Source organism: Eschrichtius robustus, chromosome 3 (genome assembly GCF_028021215.1).
Source record: "Eschrichtius robustus isolate mEscRob2 chromosome 3, mEscRob2.pri, whole genome shotgun sequence".
NCBI classification, from domain to species: Eukaryota; Metazoa; Chordata; class Mammalia; order Artiodactyla; family Eschrichtiidae; genus Eschrichtius; species Eschrichtius robustus.
In genome coordinates, this window is record NC_090826.1 from 60,844,850 (window position 1) to 60,863,208 (window position 18,359).

General features: G+C 36.8%; 1 protein-coding gene across 2 annotated transcripts in view; it reads left to right on the top strand.

Moving 5' to 3' along the window:
* Positions 1–865, top strand: part of LRRC7 (leucine rich repeat containing 7) — a 383,497-nt gene extending 382,632 nt beyond the window's left edge. For both annotated transcript variants that reach the window (XM_068538014.1, XM_068538015.1), the window contains one exon: positions 758–865. In XM_068538014.1, coding sequence (XP_068394115.1) covers positions 758–865 — 108 coding nt within the window. The remainder of the gene's footprint in view (positions 1–757) is intronic.
* Positions 866–18,359: the final 17,494 nt, after the last annotated feature.

Consider the following 18,359-nt stretch of genomic DNA (forward strand, 5'->3'; position numbering starts at 1 on the left):
TCAGTGAAGTATTGAGAGAAATAATAAGAACATTATGGTATCAGATGACTCAGCCCTAGCTTAGCTGTGTGACCTTAGTCATGTTGCTTGGCCTCTCTGAGGTGTAGCTCTTTCATTTATAAAATAACAAGATGAATCTAGGTCACACAGAAATTAATTCATTTCTGGATGGGATTGAGAACCACTGGTATAAATAATGAATACATTTGCATTCAACAATGAGGGAAATAAAAATTATCTTTTTAATATAAAAATGTGTAAATTAAGAACTTTTCAGTGGATCAAAATAAGATTTAAGTATACTATATGGTTTGCATGAGTGAAACATTTGACCATGTTGATGGGTTTATATCAGTGATTATGCAACAAAAAGGCAGTGGTCCTATGAACACTTCCGAACCATCTCAACTAAGTTCCTGCAAACAAATCAGAACAACAACAAAATAACTATCGTATTTCAAATGTATCTGTCTGTTGCTGACCAGTATACCTCTATGATTAGCACAGTGACCAGGACTATACTAGGACAATCCTAAGTAAGATATACTAGATACTTGATAAATATTTGTTGAATTAATAAATTGAGTTGAAGCTGGGTGAAATTAGTTGTTTCCATAATTGCAATTCTGCTGTGAATTTTAAAAACACATGGCTTTTGGTTGCTCAATACTCCCTTGAATTTTATTGTTAGAAACAATGATAATGCGATAAACAAGTATCTTACATTGATTGCCCTGTTTTATTTGTGTGTTTACAGGCAAATGGACATAGTTTTGTACATATGGAACATGAAAAAGCTGTATTACTACTGAAGAGTTTCCAGAACACAGTAGACCTAGTTATTCAACGTGAGCTTACTGTCTAAATATTTTTTATAAATAGTGAAGATACGTCTAGCCAGACCTAATGTTCAAAAATAAATTTATACATAGCGACAAATTTTGCCAATTGCTGGACCAATGGCAAACATTAGTGCCAAATGTATAATACTATATGTTAGCACTGGTCATCCTTAAAAATGTTAACTATATAAATATGATGTTCACGTGGTTATGTATTATTTTAACTGTCAGCCTCTGGCTGTGCATTGGTGCAGTTTTGGTTTTGGTTTTTTGTTTTTTTTTTTCAATCAAATAAGTTTCTTCTTGAAGTGGACTTCATATAATTTCGGAGCACGGAAGCACACACAAGCTCTTTACGAATTCTGCTCTCCATCAGAAACACTGCCTCAAAGTTGTATATGCCTTTATATAGAAAATACAAATATAAAGAATTGTAATTCCCATAAAATATTTCTAGCACAAGGTACATGTTGGCATATATACAAAAAGAATATAGAGAAAAAACAATATTTTCATAAACTAAACATCTCGGATTGAGAAAGAAAATATATCTTAAAATAAGACTTTACTATATTGAATCTTTTTCAATAAAAATTACAAGATAATGCCTTATGAAAGCAACTGTACATATGGTATAAAGTGTTTATATTTGGTTCCACATTCATTTGCTAAATTCTCATAACACAGAGTGAAATATTTCATAAATTAGCCATTTATCTCTGGGACCTGAATAAAAATAGGACAAACTAATTTGTTCAATGCCTTTAGCTAATTACAAAACATGCAGAGTTAAGAAACAGACTAAAGGTCATTGTAGATAAATCTTTTTCACCCCAAATGTAAGCAGTGAATGATGGGTGGCAGGAAAGGTGTTGCTTTATTTCTTTCAAGTTTATGTTGATTATAAACTGTAGCCCCTGTGATTTCTTTACTTGTAAATGTGGAATTTATTTGTGTGTTGCTTTATCCAATTTGCTACTTTTAAATCATTTAAAATGAGTTTTGGGTATTGATAAAATTTATCATTAAGAAAGACTATTGTTAGAAAGTTATGATGGGTGATAAAAAACTTTGGTAATTAAATATGAAACTTCAAATATAACTTCTCAGAGCCATGGTCTACCTGTATTATTAATTTCTGTGCCTGCTTTTGAGGGCAGAAATAGAGAAAATACCTTTCTTCCCCCAAAGTTTCAAAGTATATACAATTCTAAATTGTCTCACTGAAAACAAAGATTAGCATAATTAGTATAGAAATTAGTTATATTTACATGGGAAATGTTTCCCTCTATAAATGATCAAAATTCATTTTATAATCCTTTAAAAATATTTCTTTTATATATTAGTCATCAATTTGATTAAAATATTAATTTGAAATTCCAGAATAATTTCCCAGAGTTGGTTATATGCATTCTCTCTCATATTTTCACATAGCTCTCTTTTTTAAAATATATATAATGGACTTACTTTACATGCTAGCGTTCCAAGTATTTTGTTAGGATTTTCACAATAGTGTCACATATGGATGTCACCAAAGCTCTGAGAGTAATATTTGTAAGTTAACTGTTTTATGGGGACATTGAAAATATTGTATTTTTGTAGGGTCTATTAAAATGAGTGTCACTTATTAGAAGTACAGTGGTATTTTTTTGGCCATAGAATTTGTCACTTGAAGGCAAATGATACTTCACTTTATAGATGATGCACTAATTTTGATGTTGCTTCATGTCAGAGTGACATTATACTATGATTTTGTAGGCTTTGACATTTAGCAAATGATTAAATGATTGGCCTCTTTAATATGCTTCCCAGAAGTAACTTTTAAATGCATTTTAATATATTGACAGTTTCTGATGAGAAATGTCTTTCAGAGCCTAATTTTTTCTTTGTCAAAACCTCACACCAAACCACCATATCCAGCCACTGTTACAGGATGATCATCATTAATCAAGATAGAGGCCCTCACTGGCCTCCCAAGATCACTTAAAGGAAAAACAAACCCATGGGAGTAGTTCAGTGGCAACGAAGCACCTCCAATCATCCCATCAGTTTTGTTTAATCTTTTATGGGAGAGGCGGGAGAAGAGCCAGATAAAGGACCTCCCAAGTCTTTTTTCTCATGTCAGGTTTCCACATCAAACCCAGGGCTTCAGGAGATGCTTCTGAGGCCAAGCTGAGAGGATCATAATCCTAGTAAACACCTCTACCACTCCTGATGTGACAACATTGTCTTGGGCCATGCTTTAATCCTTCCTATTCTCAGGAAATGAGGAAAAGAGAAAAGGGAACCCTGACCAACTGGAAAAGAAATCTGATGTGCCCAAGCACCTCATTGTCAATTGTACTGCCATGCTGCATACTGAAAAAAGGCAGGTAATATTGAAAAGAGGTATTTTTTTTTAGGTGGACTGAAAAAATTCACTGATCACTTACAGGGGAAAAAAGTCTAGTTGATTCCATGGGTGACCAAAACCAATAATACACTGATTTCTGAGTATTGTCTTTTTTGGATAATTGGCTTTACTCTCTGAAATTAGAATCTGGTTTATGTTAACAAAAACAAACAAACAAAAGTTAAGGGTGTGCCTTTAAAAAGAAGAAAAACCAACAACCACAAAAAAGGAGTGGAATTCATGATGACTCCAATAGACTCACCTTGGTCTTTGATTTTTATTGGAATCTTTCTGCTGAGGAAGCTGTCTTGTACCTAACAGAGGGGAATGAGAAAACTCAGAGGTGGAAAGAGTAAGCACTAAAAATTATTAGTAGAATTGCTGCAGATTTTGCAAGCCAAATAGGCATTAGTGGACAGTTTTTAAAACTATTTACATGGCTTATCTTACATTGTCACAAAAGCTCTATTATGATAATTTCAGCCTGCCAGACAACACAAGCTACCTAAACAAACATAACAATTTCAAAATATAAGGTTACTTTTGACAAGGAATATTGAAAGTCAATATAATATACAAATATGTATATCATGCTAATTTATTGTTCATTGAAATCTATAAAATATATGTGTTCCAGTTAATAAGAATTGTAATTACATAGATGTCAAACAGCCCTGGTTGTTTTGGGACCTTATGTTGGATTGTGTTTTGGGGATGGAAAGCAGTTTTAAAGAGAGGGTGACAAATGAGCATTAATTAGTTCTTAATCTTAAAGATGATTACACATATATCACTAATATAATTACTTTTTAAGAGCAGGACTGAAATACCTTTTACTGGGAGAGCTAAAGAGAGGGAATATTCAAAGGGAGGAAGGGTTTGAAGAAATTAGTTTTACATATTCAAATATTAGGTGAAAAGTATCTGAATTTGCCAAAATAATTGATGAAGGAAGCCAGAAAAACATTTTACTTTTAATCATAAAATTGATTTAATATCTCCACCACAATTTAAAGCTTTGGAAAATATAGTGTGTTTGCCAACTTGTCTTTCCATTGGCTTTTAATGCCGTCCTCAGTAAATTTCTGCCCCTCACTGGCACACAGATCAAGAAGGTGTATTCTGACGAATACCCTCTTATCAAAGGGCAATACAACATAACCAGATAAAAAGCCACGTTGGCATAAGACCACCACTCTAAATCTTTGGTAAATTCAATCATACAACATATTCGACTGATTCCTGATATACTGACCAAACAGCAGGTCTATTGAAACACTGGGTCAGTAAAAAGTTATGCAAATAATGAAATCTAACAAGTTAAGAAGATGAGTCCTTCATGTAGTATCAAGAAAAGTAGGGCTGAGTGTCTAGTAAAGTTCCTCTCACAGAAATGCTAAATCATTCTGAGGCTTAATAAAATGTTCAAACACTGGGTTGGTGATGTGCCCTCTCTTATGGTTGTAGTTACCTGATCATCTGGGAATTGGCGGGAAATCTTCAGATTCAAGATCACTTGCATGAACTTTTTTCCTTAGCAATACACCTTCCATTAAGAAAAGCATCCTGACTTGGCCCAGAGTATTTCCCCATCGCTCAGCAAAACCATTCCCCAAGTATACATTATAGCAAGAAAATAGAATGTGGACTGTGGAAAAATAAATGTGCACCAAAGAAAGCATGTAGGGCAATATCATAGGAGATCCTGTGTATCAGCTCTCCTATGCAATCTTTCAGCTTCATTTGATCTAAACTATTCAGAGAATATTTTTTGAAACACCCCACTGTATAAAACTAAGGCAGATACAATCAAATTTTCTAGTTATATTCTGAACGTTCTTGGGGGGCATTTTTGTTTCTAGTACGCAAAACTGACCTCTCTTCCTCACTGCTGTTGCCGCTGTACATCCATTCCTTCAACTCCCCGTGATGTTCCAAAGGCAGTAAATGGCTGCTTCTATCCTGCTGACACAAGAATAAGAGGCCCCCTTAGAGTTCTGTTTGGAGACCCCTGAGTATCAGCTGATGGTTCCAGCTCCCAGTTTGGGAGGAACTTTCTTGGGTGATCAAGGAACTTGGAATAGTAGCATTAACAAAGCCTCAAAGGTGAAAGCACTTATCATGTGTCTGACAACATCAAACAAAGCTTGTATGCAAGGGTGAAGGTGGCAATGCCTTAATAGAACTGTTTCCACTTCTGTTTTTAAAATGTTGAACTTTACCGTATTGAGGACTCTCTCTGAGGCTCCCAGCTGATTGTTATGGGGACAGGTTGCAATCGTCTTCACCTTTGACACTGTCTGCAAGAGAATGGTTTGGAAACACTATCCTGTGAGGGTATAAATTGTACAACTTTTACTTTGGAGAATTTGGAGATTTCTGATAAATGGAGGGGAAAAGTCCACTCTAAGTTTTGATTAGAAAGAGTAAATGAAAACCTAGGAATATTGAAGCCTTTGGGCTTTTAACTATGCGATTATCATAATCTTCCCTGAGAGCAGTTCTATAGGAAGTAAAGAGAGGAAAACAGAGAAGGAAAATAATTCACTGGCTCCAACTTTATAAGCATTACTTTATCTGGTAGTGTTTCCCCTGTTGGATTTTGCTGTGTAACAGTCAGCTCATGCTTTGTAACAACCCGTTGAGCACTGAACAAGATAAGAAGTGGACCTGGATGTAAGGCAGGCACAGATGAGAAGGGTATCTCTGCAGCCACACAAATATCTCCCCAAATTAGCCTGGGCTGCAAAACTCACTTTTTTTGCCTAATTTTGTTTTTGTTAATAGCAGCACCTCAGAGTGGAAGATTGTGAAATTCAAGCAGTGTTTATGTAGAAAGCACTGAAATCCTGTGACTCTTGAGGTTGTAGGCCTCGCCCTTTTTTGGGGGGGGGGGCAGTGGGGAGGTTTTAAAATGTTTCATTCTTTAAGCTAGCATAATTTTCAATGTGTGTAGGAAAGGGTGTTGGGAAAAAAAGTTAAATGAATCACCCAACCTTTCTCTACTTTTGAAAATACAAATATTTTTTTCTTAAAACTATCACTGTTGCACAATTGTATTATTTGTGCCAGTTTTTTTCCTGCTTTAAAATAGCATGATGAGTAAGCAGTCCACAGGTAGTCAAGTGTCTCTATACCTAGAGTAAAATATCTTAGTACAGAGACTTATTTTCATCACCAATCTCCACAATTCCTCCATAGGAGAACAGTTACTGTAGCTGAATCTCAGATGCCTAAGGTATGTCATTCATAAATTCAAAACATTTGGGGACACTTTATTGAAGAATATAACAAAAACATTAAATGCAATGTTAATAAATATTCGTTGAGCATCTACTACATACCAGGCGCTGCAAGGGCTGTAACATGGTCTCCTCTGCACAGAATCTCACAATCAAGTGGAAAGATGAGAGAACTTCCAGATCAAAGACAGTGCAAGGCCATGTGGTGAGTCCCTTTGTCCCTGCCCTCAGCCCATGTATTGCAAAAGGAAGCAGCAGCTTTATCTAGTCAAATCTCTTTTGGGTTTGAGCATGGTTTCTCCATTTGGAGCTACAGATAGGTCTCCCCACTGGGTCCTATGGCCTTTGGGAGGCCATATGAATGTTTTCCAAGACTTAGGACGATATTTGACAGGCTAGAAGTGGCAAGAGTGGATGCCTTACTGGACAAGATAAATAGCAGCTATAATCCTTCGAATCTGCGAAAGAGAATTTTGCCAATTTGTTCGCTCCAAAGAAGAGAGAGGCTATTAGAAAAAATGATGTCCCTCAATCTGGCTCAGCACTGTGTCTATATGCCTCTGACATGATGGAGGAAAGAGATAGAAGTCAGTATTTTAAAAGGCTTGGCATGTTTGATTGAAGAGATTCTTCGATGTTGAATGTCCCCAAAGAGTCCCTCCTATGACCACTGCCTCTTATAGACTGTCAGGAAGCATGTGAGTCCATAGGGTCCGATATTAGAGTGACCCCCTCAGAAATGCAATGAGTTGAATATTCATTCAGCTGGCTGCACTTCATGTTTATTTACTTCAGTTTCTTCAGTGTGGTGAAGAGTATTTTCACTGTGTGCTGTTCAGCCCAGCCCATGAAAATACTGTTTGCATGAGGTAGGATCACACATATTCACATATCATAGACATTTATTCTTCCAAGGAAAGTTTGATTATCTGAATCTAGAAATTGCTTGTTTTTCTTCACCCAATCTATACATACTCAGTGTTTTAGACACCTAAAAATCCTTACTGTTCACTGAGTACTTTCTAATCTCAACCTTTGCCCATAATGGTCCCTCTGCTGGAATGTCTTCCTCTCCCCATTCTCTTTCTACATTATCAAAATTATATGCAGCCTTCAGGGTCCAGCTCAAACATTACCACCATGAAACTTTCCCTAATCTTAATTGGAAGAAATTTCTCTCCCTCATATTAATACCATCATATTATTTTTTGTATGTTTTACAGTACTTACCACATTCTATCAACGGTCATAGAGGTTTGATATATATTTGTTCTTTCCTCTCCTATCACCTGTATGCTCCTTGAGAGGATCAGACAATACTTAAAAGAGGCATTCTAGACAGAACAGCTTTGAGAGGGCACATCTGGTTTTCTTTAGTATGTATCCTTAGTGCCTGTCATAGTGTCAGAAGCATAGTAGATGCTCAATAAATATTTGTACAATGATTAAGTGGATGATAGGCCTGGCACATAAACACATTTAATAAATACTGAATTAACAGGAAGCTGATGTTCAATTTACATAATAAACTTAAACCATGAAACTTTCATTTTCTCAGTTCATTCCTAATTTTTCTTTCTTCAATTCTCCCTTTTAACCCAATCCTCTTCTCCTCCTCAGCATTTCTTCTAAGACCTTTTAGGTTATTGTGCTGTGTTTCAACAGTTGTATTTAATTTCCCTTTTATGTGTTCTAAGGACCTTAACACTGTCCAAAAAGTTTAAGAAATGGCTTTTGTTCACTGAATTGGAGTACATCATATCTATCCTTTTGATTTGTTTGGGTCTTCTTTTCTTCGAAGGAGTCATGCAGATTGATGCCAGAAATCTCTCAGAGAAATGAGCGCATAAGGTTGAACTTTTAGTGCCATGGTCTTGGTCTTACAGGCACCTTTTAGAGATAATTAAGCCCAGTTCCCTCATTTTACCAGAGGCCCAAGGCCTGGAGAGGTGAAGCAATGCTGTGAACTAAGGAGACAAAGTACATCGTTAGATCTGGTTTTAGGTCCATACTTAAGGTTCTTCCACCTGAACACTGTGACTTGGTAGATTACTTTGCCAAGGCTATCTTTAAAATTTGGAGATGTGGGCAATAGTAAAGGAAGTTGTGATAGAGATGGGGCTAGGGAAAGGTAGTTGGGAAGAGGGAATCCCCAATCCTATTTTAGCTCTAAAATTTGATGAAACCACTGCCTCATGCTGCCTGTTCTAGAATAAGAAAAGTCTGTCCACAGGCCTTTGGCCATAGTTCAGCATAACAACACTTTCACACTGCATTTTGGATCATTTCATGGACAGATTCCACCATATTCATCCTTAAAGTGAAATGTCATACACTCCAGCCAGAATTCTCAGGCCACTGCAAAAGCTTTAAACTTAACATGATGAACTATTTACATAGATCACAGAAAATCTGGTTACCTTGATAAAACCGCACACCCCATCCCAAACTTTTATAGAGGTCTAAATCTGGCCTATTGATCTCAAAGTAGAAAGAAAACTATTTATACTGCCATTGGCATTGGCTTTATTAGATACATTGCCTTCATTAGAGGCAAAAATAATATAATTCAACCCCTGAAAAAAAAAAACAACGAAGTGTCTAAGGGAGGAGAACACTAGGTTGATAACCTCCTAACCAGAGTTTCTTTATTACCTCATAGGATCTTGCTTTCCTTGGAAATAAAGCATTTCTTTCTTAGCTTTCTCTCAATGGTATTTTCCATATTTTTCTATTTGGGTTTCATAGGAAATTGAATACAGAATTGAGTGAAATCGTCTCAAACATTAAATCCATTTCTCATTTACTGTTTTGTTTATACTAATAATACTAAATACTAATTACTCCATCTGCCTCTGCCTTTTAATTTCTTTATATGAGGAGAACTTGCTACCAGGATGATTAGGGCTTCTTTTCATGAAATTTTGTATCTAGAAGCCGTTAAGTATATCTTGATGGAAACTTCCATCATTTTCTTTGATAGTAGGGTGCCTCGAACTGCCCAGAAGCCTACACCTTGGTCTTATAGCCCAGTGTCTATATATTTACATGAGGAAAACAATGCCGATTTCTGTTTGAACAAAAATGAAGTGAAAATGAAAAGGGTAATATTAATTGAGAGAGTAACAAGTGAGTAGTAAGTGGGTAAGAGTATTTTAGAATAGTAGTTCTTTAAATATTTTCAGTAAGAGTATTTTAGAAAAGTGAGGAAGAGTAAGAACAGGCTGGATGAAGGGGAGAAATGATTAAGTCATTAAGGGGGCAAGAATGAGAAAGGGAAAAGAATGGAGACAAAAGGCTGGTAGAGAGGAATGAAAGAAACTGGAAGGCAGAGATCAGACCCAAATTCAGACACACCCTCTGGTCTCCCGGTGACCACACCCCTTCTTCAGCCGGCCCCAGAATTCCCTTCCTCTCCCTCCCCTCCTGGCAGGAAGAGTGATCTTTCAGCTCTGCTTGGTAGCTGACCTCCCTGATACTCTTCCAGAAGTAGAAAGAAGAATTCAAAATGAAAAATAAGGCATATATTAGAAATATCTTTCATTTAATCGTTATTTGTGCCAGAAAATATTTTTGTAATATAGTGGGTAATTTTTTTTAGTCATGTAACTTCTCAGTAAAGGAAAAAAAAATCACTAAAACTCAGCTCATAAAAAAAAATATTACCATAGGACTTTTCTGAAATAAAAGCCAATATCAAACAATATAGCCAGAGGTAAAAGTTCTGCGAGAAAATGAGGGAAATTATTGTTCTATCGTTAAGACAGAAAAGGACCTTGAGAGGATCTGGTTCATCTATTGACCTTCAGGGAATTAAACCTCCAGAGAAGAGTCTACCGCTTCCCTCAGTAACCCACCCTGATAAATCAACAAATCATATGTTTCATCCCAATAAGACCCTCTGTTTAAATTACTGGATTCAAGTCTAGCATATCAAAAGTATCCTCATACGTAGTAGGACAGATCCACACTTTTTAGGAACATGTCTGCAGTTTGGAAGAGCTGCCACCAGATGGCGCCCTTATATTATATATCTAAGTCAGCAAGTCTCTAGCTTGGATGACCACACGCTCTGGACAGTCCATTTTTACACCTGTTGTACTGATATAACTATTCATAAAAAAATATTAGTAAACTGTTGATAAAACTTTTAACACCCCTTTTCATAGGCTTTTGAGAGAATTAATTTGAAATAATGCTCTAAATTTAAACAATACAAGAAAAACAACAAAAGTTTTGAGTTTATTTTAAGCAGTTTCTATAATTTTTGACTAAACCTCTCAGTTGTATCAACCACCTAGTACCCAATCACAGAGAGAAAGAGACTCTGCTCTCTCTCTCTCAGCCTCAGGTGAATGTGTGATTTAAAATTCTGATGTTCCAGTTGTTCAGTTTAATTATGACATCTGCCAGTTTAATCGTTCTCTAATTAGCTTCACTTTTCCAAATATTTTGTGCCTTATCTGCCATTATTTTAACGAGTTTCCTTCAAATATGCTCATTCCAAATATGTGGGAAGATACTTGCCACAAATTATTTAAAATATATATTTTTAAATGAGCTCTCCTAAACTTAAACATCAGGAATTAAGTGTGCCTAGCATATAGCCTTGACTATGTAATTCTAAAACTAGTCCACATCTGAATATGTGTATATCTGTATACAGCTTTATTTCTAGCTGACATCTGGCAGTAACAAGTTATCTAGCATAAACTCCTAATTTTTCATTTTATCTATGTGCACAAATAATTAGCCTAATATTATAATCAGATTTTACTTTATTATAAAGTGAGTATGGAATGTATTTCAAACTTTGTCTCATAAAGTGACAATCAGAGTCAAGGGGTAGTTTACAATGTCCCCCAACCTCCCTTCTTTCAGTCAGAATGTCTGGGTATTGGCACAGAGCCCAGAGCACCTCTGGTGACCTGCGGCCTCAAGCTATTTTGGTTCGTAGGCATTTGGAACTTCAGGGCCTCTACTGTCTAGAGCATTGTTTTAAAAAACCAAAATTTTCTGTTTACTTCTTCTAAGCTAATTATATCCTCACTCTCAGAGCTTAGCCACCATCCTTGTTTGAGCCTCCCCTTTACTAATTCCACCAAAGGCCTACTTATTCATGGTGTTTCTCTGCCAATCATTTAATCTTTGCTTCTTTTAAACCCAAGCAAAAGTAGAAAGAACACACAGTGTTCTTTCCTGAAGTCTAGGTAAAACTATGTAAATCCTCTGGTGTTTTCCTCCAAAGGAAACAGTTTCCTCTGGCCACATGATCACCCACTACTAATACAGTATGTTCTTAGCAAATTCAGTCAAACTTCTTTGGGGGTTGGTGCTTTATAACTTCTCTATGACCTCAAATGTGCCAATTTTAGTGCACCATCTTGGGTTTGCTTACGAAGTATGCTTCTTCTCTTTTCAGAAAAGAAAAATATCTCCTAAACAATTTAAATTGTACACAGCATGGCCACACATTTTAAAGCAAATATAGAAGGTGTCCACCATGGTTTCATTCTTTTGAATACAGCTTTTGGCTTGTTTTATTTGCCTTATTTTCTATTTCATCATCTTTTTCATCGCTTCTCAGACTTCCAAAAGCTTTCCATGATAGGTTTGGTTGTAGAATCTGGAAATAAATATTAGAATGTAAATTAGGAAGAATTTGTACTGAGAATGAGAGAAGAGCTACTTGAAAGCTATTTCTGTACTCCAATAGTGGTTTTTTGTTTGTTTCTTTGTTTATTAATGCTTGTGGTACTGTACTATCTCTAGATTTTGGGTATCAACTAGTACCTAAAGTATTATTTTTTATCATGTATGGAGAGTCTTAATTTTGTATTCCTGGGAGCAATTTCTAGGTCAGTGCTTTCCATTCAACAGCCAGCTTAGTTCCCACAAGTACTGAGATATCGATCCCCTCAGAGCACAGGGACTTGTAACTTATTGCTTTCACTTGGGGCTTGGAGAGGCCTTATCTATTTTACTCACCTATACCCCATTATTCAGAACAAACACGATCGTTTTCTATCTGTGCCATGATGTAAAGAGGTTGGGAAGCTCTGTTTTTAGGTACAACAAATGAGAAAACCACCAAGGTTGGGTTGGGGTGTGGAGCCCTAAGCAGCTGAGGGAAGAGAAGAAAGCTGTGAGGAACCGTTGCTTAAAATGCCTGCATCCCTTTGCAACGCTCCTTGCATGCCTCCCCCCTCCCAACAGAATGCTGATTATCCAATTGTGTCACCTCCCTGTAAAATAAGTGAATGATGGACATATTCAAGACTCCACTTACTTCTACTGATGTTCATTAAGCCAGAAATCACCTGTGAAAGAAAAGGTTGTTAAGTCGTGGGCAAGTCTCAATCTCCAAATTTGATTTTTCCTTTATTTTATCATTATGTTCTTGACTTGTAAGACTTTACTTGCTGTCCTTCTGTTTGTTTTAAATTATCCATCTTTTATAGCAAGTCTTTGGACATAAATTTTCAGCCTTACTTGTGGTGTCATTCAACTTAGCAATAAGTATTTTGCACTTGATGTGCAAAATACTTATTGCTAAGTTGTGATCAAGACAGATTCTCTAGCAGGCCATCACTCTGTGTTCTTTATAAAACCATGAATGTTGCTAGCAAATGTTACAAATATGTTTGTGACAATTTCTCAGAAAAATTCAAACTCAAGACTCTCTCTCATAGACACACACACACACACACACACGCACACACACAATATCGGGTACTATTTTTTTTAGGTTTTCACATATTTCCCCAAAATGATAGTTACTATCCCGGTGACCTAGGGACCTAGATCATCATAAACTACTGAAGGGTAAGGGACTATGTCTTCTTTTCTTTTTAAACTTTCCATAAATATGCCCGGCACATTCACCTACACTCCCACAACAATATATACTCATATTTAGAATATTCATCCACGTCTGTATGTAAGTTTGAATAGATCTATAGCTTGGAGAGGTGGTTAAGTAATTCTCTCCTAAGTCTTCCTCTGAACTATCCTGAGACTTGTCCTGTAGCCAATCTATGTGTTTATCCTTTAAGAAAAATTATCAGTGATTAAAACAATTTATCTTTTTCTTCCTGTGCATCCAATTTAATAAACATATTTAATGAGCAAAAGATTTCGAGAACAGAGGGAAATATAAATATAAATAAGTCATGGTCCCTCCCCTCAAGAAACACAGTCTAATGGGGAGACAGACACATAAGAAGTCTAATAAATGCTACTGTGTAGGTATAAAATATAAGGGGAGAGCAGTGTATTATCACTTTCTGTCTCAGTGTAATAAAATGGCAAATGCTTCCTTTCAGCTTTATTAAGTTTTTCTAATGTGGATAAGGAATCTTTTTCTATTCCCTTAGGAAGGCAGGCTTCTGTCCCTCATATATGTTCTTTTCCAAAAAGGACAAAGTTTCAGGCGACAGTGAGAATGTAAATCTCTGCAGTATGGTCTAGAACAAATCATATCTGGGAGGGATGGTCACTAAGCTAGCTAAGTTCTCGCTTTCCTCTTTCATTTGTCTTTGTCCTTCCTAGGTGCTGCCCCTTAGGAGTCAAAGCCAGAAATCAAGGGCATCTCCTCCTTCCTGGAGGGAGGGCACCAAAGCCTGATAACAAAGGCCTACTGTTTCACTTGAAGAGATCAATCTCAGGAAAGGAGAGAATAGAACAGTTAACCTTTAGCGTCTCTTGAAATCTTTGCTTTAAAATAATTTGTATTTTAAACACCTTAAAAAATGTACATACTTTTGGTGGACCTGCATATTCTAAATACTTATGTACCTATATATAAGGAAAAGATCACACTCTTGACTATTAATAAACACCCCCATGTTAGGAAGATGCTTTCTTTGTGTTTAAGAACAGAACAGGACCCATTAGAGTTCAGTAAAAAATGCAACTTGAGCAGTACCTATGATAAAATTTTCTAGAAAGTAGAAAACTAAAGAGTGCCTAGAACTATGCAGATACAGACCAGCTCTCACACATACCGTTTAGATGGACAGCTGAAATACCTATGCGGCCAATCCCCTCACACTTCTCTAAGTGCGGACCATTGCAGGTGCCCTGGCAACATCTCTTAAGCACTAAGAAGTGGAAGCCATCTAAATTCCCACAAGTTATTCTGAAGGAGATTCTGAAGAGAAATAGCAGATAACGGTTTTATATGCAACAAAACCCCTGAGGTTTTGTTTGCTCTTTGAGGTTAAAATCAAGGATTGTCAAACTCAGGTTAGCATTAGCCTAAAGGTGGGACAGCAACTGTATAATAAAGGGGGTTTCAAAAAGTATTTGAGTTCAACCATGGTCTGGAAAATTAGCTGCCATTTGGCGATGAAGCGGTGGGTTTAACCTTGAAGCAATTTAGTGACTTTGTGCAGCAACTTAGAAAATGGGAGTTTATTAAAACTATTTGCAATGGACTGTGTAGCACGCTTGAATTTGAAAATGAGATCATGTTTCTTAAATTCTTAATCAGAGGGATTCTGACCTACAGACACCATTTTGGGCATATTTCTTAAGATCAAGTTTGAAAGGTATTGAAAACGCCCAGTATCTACATATCTACGTATGGTCAGTGGTCAGTATGAGAGGCCTTTTTTTTTTGTTGTTGTTGCTGTTAAATTGAACTATCTGTTTATTTAGTCAACACCTCACCTTAATCCAGAAAGGACAGCTATCGAGTGTGATGCCTCCCCCTTTTAAGTTTTTTAATAAAAATTACATATATTTAAGGTGTACAGCGTGATTTGATATACAAATACATAGTGAAATGATTACTACAGTCGATCTATTTAACATCTCATCTCCTTACATAGTTACCCTTTTGTGTGGTGAGAGCATCTGAAATCTACTCTTTTAACAAATTTCCAGTATTCAATACAATATTGTTAACTATAGTCATCATGCATATTAGATCTCTAGACTTATTCATCATATGCCTTCCATGCAGAGATCATCATTCCACTCAGCTTTTTTGATTTCCAAATACTTGGGGTAGCTGAAAGCAATAAATGTCCTAATAATGTCCTAATATTGGCAAGACTGGCTATTTGTGAACTATATGCTGAACTGTATGATAAACTAGAGAAAACTATGTAAAAGTTATGCCTGTAACTCTTTAAGGTACATGATACAGCAGGGAATCACTTACACAACCTCAAAAAAATTGAGAAGGGAAATCAATCGTTTAAAAAAATGAAGGAATCAAATTTAAATTCTCAATACATCATGAGATGTGTTATAACTGTTTCAAATTCCTGTCTGAAGAATGAAGGGATGTTGTAGAACTATTAAATATATTAGTGTCAGGTGGCCTCTTGGCCTGGTGGAGAGCTCAAGTTTGTCCAAAGTATGATCTACCAGTGAGAGAATTAGTATTAAAAAAAATCACAGCAAAAGATAATCATTCTTTAGTTTAAGGCAGACCATTTAGTCTTCCTCCAAGCAACTGCTGCCTGATTTTAGAGATAACAGAAATTAAAAGCAGTCTCTTATTTATCATATGTCAAATTCAAAGGCATTACTGCTTGTGAAGACCCTATTATATTTTATTTGCCTATCTCAGAAAGAGATCTGCTGAACTGTCCTTAGTGCTTCATGTAGCTTTAAAGATTAGTCCTGCATCAGGTTATTCTAAGGCTTCCTACCCGCAAAAACACAGATGTCTCAAATCCTGAAACTCACTGAAATATTGATATAAGAAGTTATTTTAGCATAAGCAAGAATACTGTACTCAAATTTCTGTTTATTATCAAGTTTGCCTCCCAACTCTGCAAGTAGTAGAAAATAAGGTGTTTTATTGCATTTCAGAACTCTGTATGCACTCTTGGAAAAACAGAAATTTAATGGGCTTCTGGCATTTCAAGAACTCATTGTTGAGACTGTCAAAGGATTCAGTAAGGAATTCTAACAACTAGAACAGCAAGTCATTAGTGAGAAAGAAAAAAGCATCTCTAGTGAAATCTATGGCCAGTGGACTTTAAACCACACAAACAGCGTATTTTATTCAGACCATTTGAAGTTAGACATACCCCAAAGACAACTATACAATAATGGCTTGTCTCCTACTTCCTGGGTGATGTTGTTTTTAGCTTTTAATTGTTAGGAGGGTGGATCAGGTGAAGGGTTTCACTACTACTTGAAAACTAGCTCTCCAGGAAGGGTGAAATCAAGTCCTCTATAATGTGACCTTCCCTCATCTCCTCAGGGGAATTACATTTAAATATGGGCCAAAGGCTGGTCACAGGAATGAGACATTAATCATAGGATTTCAGGAAGTATCCTTTTGGGAAGCTAGAGGACAGGACAGGTGTCTCCCTGGAGCCTCCAAAAGTGCAATATGTAGGTCTGCTTTCTCAGATTAGGCTGAAACTCCAAGTGCTTGTTACAAATTGTCTTGGAATCCTCATCTGGTTTGTTCAGTTTATCATCAACTCCAGAATGACAAAGGAGGGTACACAGGAGTACTTGTATCAGGTAAAGTGAAATAATGGTTTCCTAAATAAAACTAATTTAAATTCTAGGTTAATTAGCTGCCTTGTTGGGGGGAGGGGGGAGAGGGACCACAGATTTGAAAGCTGTGTTTTTTTGGGTTTTGTTTTTTAATATTTGGGAAGGTTTTCAAGCAGTAACATATTAGGTATGCAATACTCTTGTCAGGTAGTGTGTGTTGGCTTTGGAAAGGTGAGAATTGTTACAGCAGGCTGCTTTCATTTATCAAGCTAAGCATGGACATACCTTTTGAAGGGCACCTTTGATCATATGGTTAATTTAACATTTGGGCTGAAGAGCTCAACATCACCAGAGATGGATCTGAATTTTACAGAGTCCCCCTTATCCAAACTACAGCACGCTTACTGCTTTCTTCCTGCATTCCCCAGATAGCCTCCAGGACCAGAGACCAGCACGTCATTTTGTCCATTTTCATTGGTCTGGCCACACAAGGAACATCCTGTTTAAATCTCAAGTGCTCAAATTGCCATGTTGAAACCAACTATCAATTTTCTCCACATTTAATTCGCAGCTTCTTGTCATTTTTTCATTTTTCTGCATTGGTTCCCATGGTAACAAGTCTGTTGGCAGAGAAAGTGTGACTCTGCTTTTAGCCTTCTGCACAATACAAAATCCTTCCAGTGATCCTCAGGCCAGTGTCATATAAAAAGGCAGCAAGAGTACAGTTCCCTAGGTTAATGCCTCTAATCCCTTACGCTACCACACGCACTTCCCACCCTATTCCCCAAACCAGGCCTGCTGACCGCAGAGAGGAAAGTCAGCATTCAAGGACACTGTCCAGAATCCCTTCACCTGTCGATACAAGTACTGAAAGGGCCAGGGCCCTATATCCAACTACAGAGGCAAGGATTGAACCTTTTGGTTCAGATGGCTTCCTGTTCTGTCAGTGACTTACCTGACATAAATGCATAATTAATGACAATGTCTTCTGGGGGCAGATGGAGAAGCAACTTGCCCTCATTTTTCTATAAAATTTTCTCAGTATGCATCTGAGATGTATACAGCCCAGGAGATAAGTATGTCTTGAATTATCCTTAAATCAGTGTCTAGTGATAAGACAGTAGGGACACTTAAACAGATTTTTTTCCTAATAAGTAAAGGGGTACGTGAGAGGGGGCCAGGGAGTCATCCCAGGAAACTGAGCTCCTGAAGAGGAAGAGATAAAGATTTAGTTACGTGAAGAAGACATTGTACCTTGTGGCTGAATGTGAACCATGGCGCTTCAGTCGGCACAATTCAGGGTTCAAGTATGGAAATCTAAGGAAATGAAATAAAATGAAAGCTAAGGAAATGGGAGTGTAGGGAAAGGAGTTTTTAAGAGTGAATCATCTGCAGAAAGGGAGCCTGCAAATA